Source organism: the organism of the source record quoted next, assembly GCF_019968985.1.
Source record: "MAG: Porospora cf. gigantea B chromosome Unknown PgB_NODE_1588_length_5352_cov_114.483, whole genome shotgun sequence".
Classification (NCBI taxonomy): Eukaryota; Apicomplexa; class Conoidasida; order Eugregarinorida; family Porosporidae; genus Porospora; species Porospora cf. gigantea B.
The window spans coordinates 1-5,352 of record NW_027178710.1 but is presented as its reverse complement, the minus strand read 5'-3'; the positions used below and the strand labels follow the sequence as shown (position 1 = coordinate 5,352).

Below are 5,352 nucleotides of genomic sequence, written 5' to 3'. Positions count from 1 at the left end.
TCGTGCGCAATTCCCTGCATGGCTGGGAAGGAACAGCACACGCACCAAACACAAGCGGTATCTCTCCGAGCTATCTCTGGCCCTCTCGGCCCATTTACGTTTGAGTCCCACACAACTTCGAAAAGGCCGTGCGTTGGATTTGATTTACCGGAAATGTGTTGCGGCTCTTGGATCGGACGCCGGATCTGCCACGGAATCAGCCAGTCGTGGACACGACACCCTTGCAAGCTTCGGACTTACACGCGACCTTCTCGTTGACAACCTGCAATCGCTCCGCCTGAAGGGGGAGGCTAACGAGTTCGACAAAGTTCCTGCTGGAGTGAAAAGCGCTCTGACACGCCTGGCAACGAAAGCGAATCCCGCCAAAGGTAGGAGTCGCAAAGCGGCTGGTAGCGACGACTCCGCAGAAGATATCGACATGACACAGCTGCTGAAGAAGCCTCGATCAGTGGCAAAAGCGAAAGCGAAGGCCCGCGCCAGAGCCAAGACTAAAGCGAAGTGATGAGTCAAACCCTGGCTGATTTTTTGCCGGCCCCCTGTATTGTGCCAATTTCTCAATTCTACTAAGCATGGGTGTTGTCGACCAGCTCAAGAACCTCACCAAGGAACTCGAGGGCCCTACAGCTCTAAGAGTAGTCTCCGCAGGCTGTGGAGTGAGCCTCATGGCGTGCTCAGTCCTGAGCTTGTTCCCAATTACGGACGCTCTACTTGACTTTAACACGCTATTCCTTAAGGTGCACGCTGGGTGAGGCTCGACACTGAACGTAACTCAGCCTCTGCGGATTCGTAATCCTCTGTGTCGAAATGAAGGATCTCCAGAAACTATCCAAGTTCCACAACATGTTCATAAAATGGTTCCCCTTCCTCACTGTCCTATGGGGCAAAGGCGGTCTTATGATCTTCGCTGGCAGTTTGGGAGCTGCTTTCTTCAGCAAATTGGTCATGTTCATTCCTTGCATGGTCACCATCGCTGTCGGGGTCATCAACATGCTCATGTATTTCGGAAAGATGGAACAGTACGACAAGGCCTATGATAAGTCAATGAAGATGGCGACTCAGATGTACACGGAGTATGCGCCTGTGGGACAGCACCACGACGACGCAGGCCAACGCGGCTACGACTTCTCTGCCCCTCACCAGCATAACTCGAAGCCTCAGCATCATTCGAAGCCTCAGCCTCACGCCAAGCCTCAGTACCAGTCAAAGTTCTCGGACACCAGTGGCTCCTATTGATCACTTGAGGCCAAACATATTCGTTAGCCGGTTCACATACGTTTTTTTCTTTTTGCTGCGGGCATCGCGGATACTACGCCAGTCTTCTACGACCTGAGGCTTCAGAAAGCGGAGTTCTTTATCGTAGCGAGTGAGTACGTGCTCATAAGCCTTTACTCTGTACTCCAACTCTGCAACGCGCTCTTTCTCGGCGTAGAGCTCTTCCTTCGTAAGTTCCATATCTGACGTAAGCTGCGCGTTGACCAGTATTGACTCGTCCAGCGTCGCTCTCAAGGCCGACTCTACGATTTGGCCGGTTTTGCTCAGTCCTCCCTCGTAGTCGCGACAGAGTCTTCCCAGCTCCTTCAACTCGTCCTCCAATGATACAATCTCCCATCTCAGGTTCACATTCTCGTCCAACACTGCATCGACGTGGCCCAGGGCGGCTATCACGGCGAACTCCAGGTCGCCCAGGCGGCCCTCGCGCTTCACTCTCTCCAGATACTCCGTCCAACCACCATCGCTGCTTGCGCACACAGGGGAGTCAAGTCGGGAACCATCGATCCTTTGGGTCAATCTAGCCACGCGGCTGGCAGTTACGGGTGTGTCGCGGAGGCTGTTCAAGCTGAGGAGCGAACTTTTGAGTAGGAGATCGTCGGCACTAGACATATTTTATGATAAGACTCAGGTGACTCATGACACGTGTGATTGTGTGTACACTTAAGTGCACACATGCCAAGCAAGCAGAAGCGCAAGTCGAAGAAGTTCGAAAAGGCGTTCAGCGACATTGTTATCGACGCGCCAATCGACACGGAATCAGCCAGTCCTGCTTTCAGTTTGGACGAGATCCCAAAGATTGAGAGTCGCGAGACCATACCACGCTACCAAGGGACTTCCGTTCGCGTCGACGAGGGCATAGGTCTCACACGCGAGTGTCCGCTCACCATGTCTACCCAGCGCGCTAACTACGACACGAGGATCGAATGGATGGGAGCAGCAAACGATCAAGTCAATATCGACCCAATCCTGGGCTTCCTAGAACGAAATCGAGGAGGGGGCAGTTCTCGCAGCTTCCAGGAAGTCTTTGGCACCTGCAAGCCGCGTAAGCCGTTAAGGAAAATCTCCTAAACCCCACGATGACAATAACCTAGTCAATTTTACGTATTTTCGTGACTCAATGAGCGACACCTCTTCCGTTGGGCCCTCTGCGAATCCGAAAGTGACTTCAGAACACCTCGGCGGTGTTGTGGCTTCCTCCAGACTGAGCAGTGCGTCACACCTTGGGCCAGCCCCCTATTTTTCCCCGCAAACAAGTCCAATGCTGCCCTCGTTTACCACAGGCTCCCCTTGCATGGCTCCGTCCACCTACGGTGCCAGTGCGTCTAGGCTCCCGTCGGTGAGCCAGTCGGTCTACGCTGGTACAATGAATGGAATGGTCGGGAACGGAACCATGAGCGTCACGGGTTATTCTCAGGCCATCCACCACGGGCAGATGACTTCGCAAACGGGCCATATGACTACTCAAAGCGGAATCAAGCAGGACAGAATCATCAGCGAGCGGTACGTTGAGCACGAGGTCCGCGTGCCCAAGAAAGTGTATGTTGAGGAGGTGGTCGAGAAGGTCATCGTGGTGCCTGAGAAGGTAGTCCATGAGCAGATGACTGAAGACACGGTAAAGGTGCGCGAGAAAATCATTGAGATCGCCAGGCCTGTCTACCAGGAAAAAATCGTTGAGGTGCCGGAGTACGAATACGTGGATAAATATATAGAAGTCCCGGAGAAGATCATTCAAGAAAAGATCCGTGAAGTCCCTGTCATCGATTTTCAGGAAAGAATTATTGAAGTTCCAAGGGTCGTGTGGCAGGAGAGGGTTGTCGAGGTTCCCGAATATGAGTACGTGGAAGTCCCAGTCGAGAAAATTGTCGAGGTGCCGGAGATCCGAGAGGAGTACCAGATCCGCCATGTTACGGTGCCCCAGTACGTGGACAAGCCAGTACCCGAGTACACCCAGGTGGAAGAGATTACCGAGGTGGTGAGGAGCACTCCCGTGCCGGTACTGGTTGAGACCGTTCTGGAATTCAACGTACCGAAGATTCGGCCTCTCTACAAACGCGTGGATATGCCTCTGTATGTGCCGCGGTTCGTTGAGATTGCGGTGCCGGTGGACCTTGTCAAGGATGACACAATTCTGCTGCGAGCTCAGACTTATTGCGAACGCCTGCGCCTGTTTGTTGAATCGGCCGAGGGAGGATCCCTCACCGATCTCGAGTCGATCGCCTTTCATTTAAAGCAACTCGAATGGCAACGGATAATCGAAACGAACGAGGTCACGCAGGCAACGGTGAATTGCTGGGAAAGACAGACCTTTGTCGTTGACGACATGACTATTTCCACGTTAGAGAATCGCATCTCAGAATGTGAGGCGTTCCGGAATGAAGCCAACGCACGCATTATGGAGAATTGGGTGAAGCTCCAAGAGGAGAGACGCCTCCTTGACGAAGCCCAGAGAAAGTCTGAGGAATCCAATGAAGGCTCGACCTCGAGCAGCACTGATGAGCAGCATCAAACCGCAGTCGCCGCTACGAACCCTGCACCAACAACCGCCATTCCCACCGAGTCCACTGACGCCATCAACACCATCACTGATGAGGAGTCTCCAGAAGTGCCACCGACGCCTGTGGAGCCATCCGAGGGCGCCACTGTGAAGGACGAAACCCCAGAAACGAAGAAGAAGCTTTCCAAGGAGGAAAAGGCCCTTCGCAAGCAGAAGCGCGAAGCGAAGCGTCTGGTCAAGGAACAGCGAGAAGCACGTCGACTGGAGTCCCAAGCGAACAAGGAAGACACTCCAGGAGTTGAAGTTTGATGGGAACTGTTTCCTGTGTTTTAAACCAAAGACATCTGCACAGATATTTTATACGTTACACTGCGATATGACCCCTTCTGACATTTGATGTGTGATCGTAAGATGTCGGCTCTTCGCTGGCGGCAGTATCGCGGTCTTCCAACCCAGAGACGCCGGTCTGGAGCAGGAAATCTGTCACGTATGGGTGCATTGCTGTCGCGGCCGTCGTTGGAAGAGAACTTAAGAACCAATAAAGCGGAAGTCCTGAGAAGCATTCGGGAGCTGGACCGCGAACGGAGTCGTCTGGAGTCAGAGGAGAAGCGTGTGCTCGGAGACATCAAAGCACACGTCAAACGAGGAGAAGTGGCGAGTGCCCAAATGCTTGTCAAGGATTACGTGCGGGTAAGGCAGCACAAGGTGAAGTTCCTAGAAATGCGCAGCCAACTTCAGGCTGTGAATCTGCGGCTGCAAGCAATCAGGTCTACAAGGGCTATGTCCGAATCTATCAGAGGGGTTGCGGATGTCATGACCAAATTGAACTCAGCAGTGGAAGTCCCAATGATGCAGCAAATCATGCGGACCTTTATGAAGGAGAACGTCAAGCTGGGGCTGACGGAGGAGATGCTGTCAGGTGCCATGGACGACCTCGGAGAGGAGGTGGACGACGAGGACGTCATTGCCGCGGCGCTAGCAGAGGTCGGTCTCGAGTTCGACGCTGACCTGTGTAAAGCTCCCGAGGCTCCTAACGGTCGTACCGCCATTCTGGAGGACATATCAGAGCGGCTTCGCAAGCTCAATATGTAGAATCATTTCTCAACAGAGACAGAATCGACTTGACTTCTCTAGCAAGGAACTTCTCGAGGCCCAGCGGCACGCCGGCTCCTTTTGGTAACGCGGAGCGCACAGCCAGCAGCAACCCCGGTTCCAGGGCGCCGATGTCCACAGCCAGCCGCGTCTGGGCGGCTGTGCTGAGATCAGACAATTTCTGCAACTGTTCTTTGAAGAAAGCCAGCAGTTCTTGAACCAGCCGGTCAGCTGTGAAGTAGAAGACGGCCACACTAAGAGATTCTTGTACTTGGTTCAAGAAGGTCGCAACAACCTGACAAAGCCTTCCAACGTAGGCCGATGCAGCGACCGATTCCTCAACAAGATTCCAATCGGTAATCAAGAAAGTGCTTTTAGCGCCCGACAAAGCCTCCTCGGCCTCGCGGAGCAAAAGCTCCACACCTGCCGCCTTCACCCGCCAGAAGAGGTGTTTTTCCTCGTCAAACGTAACCCCGTCTGTGTATTTAAGGCTG

At 53.5% G+C, this 5,352-nt stretch overlaps 6 protein-coding genes across 7 annotated transcripts; 5 read left to right on the top strand and 1 right to left on the bottom strand.

Annotated features, from left to right (window-relative positions):
- Positions 1 to 569: 569 nt before the first annotated feature.
- Positions 570 to 749, top strand: KVP17_000181 (uncharacterized protein; the record flags this gene model as incomplete). The annotated part of the gene is made up of 1 exon (XM_068518708.1): positions 570 to 749. One exon carries the CDS (start codon positions 570 to 572, stop codon positions 747 to 749), a length of 180 nt encoding a protein of 59 aa, XP_068378244.1.
- Positions 750 to 804: 55 nt separating this feature from the next.
- On the top strand, positions 805 to 1,233 carry KVP17_000178 (uncharacterized protein; the record flags this gene model as incomplete). Its single annotated transcript, XM_068518691.1, has 1 exon — positions 805 to 1,233. One exon carries the CDS (start codon positions 805 to 807, stop codon positions 1,231 to 1,233), a length of 429 nt encoding a protein of 142 aa, XP_068378240.1.
- On the bottom strand, positions 1,234 to 1,881 carry KVP17_000177 (uncharacterized protein; the record flags this gene model as incomplete). Its single annotated transcript, XM_068518690.1, has 1 exon — positions 1,234 to 1,881. One exon carries the CDS (start codon positions 1,879 to 1,881, stop codon positions 1,234 to 1,236), a length of 648 nt encoding a protein of 215 aa, XP_068378239.1.
- Positions 1,882 to 1,944: 63 nt separating this feature from the next.
- KVP17_000179 (uncharacterized protein) lies at positions 1,945 to 2,340 on the top strand (the record flags this gene model as incomplete). Its single annotated transcript, XM_068518697.1, has 1 exon — positions 1,945 to 2,340. One exon carries the CDS (start codon positions 1,945 to 1,947, stop codon positions 2,338 to 2,340), a length of 396 nt encoding a protein of 131 aa, XP_068378241.1.
- A 190-nt stretch (positions 2,341 to 2,530) lies between these two features.
- KVP17_000180 (uncharacterized protein) lies at positions 2,531 to 4,075 on the top strand (the record flags this gene model as incomplete). 2 transcript variants are annotated; one of them, XM_068518707.1, is made up of 1 exon in its annotated part: positions 2,531 to 4,075. In XM_068518707.1, the coding sequence occupies one exon, from the start codon at positions 2,531 to 2,533 to the stop codon at positions 4,073 to 4,075; it is 1,545 nt and encodes a 514-aa protein (XP_068378243.1). The 2 variants fall into 2 exon arrangements, with proteins under 2 accessions (XP_068378243.1, XP_068378242.1); XM_068518706.1 differs by having other exon boundaries at positions 2,726 to 4,075.
- A 180-nt stretch (positions 4,076 to 4,255) lies between these two features.
- On the top strand, positions 4,256 to 4,858 carry KVP17_000176 (uncharacterized protein; the record flags this gene model as incomplete). The annotated part of the gene is made up of 1 exon (XM_068518687.1): positions 4,256 to 4,858. The coding sequence occupies one exon, from the start codon at positions 4,256 to 4,258 to the stop codon at positions 4,856 to 4,858; it is 603 nt and encodes a 200-aa protein (XP_068378238.1).
- Between the last annotated feature and the right edge of the window lie 494 nt (positions 4,859 to 5,352).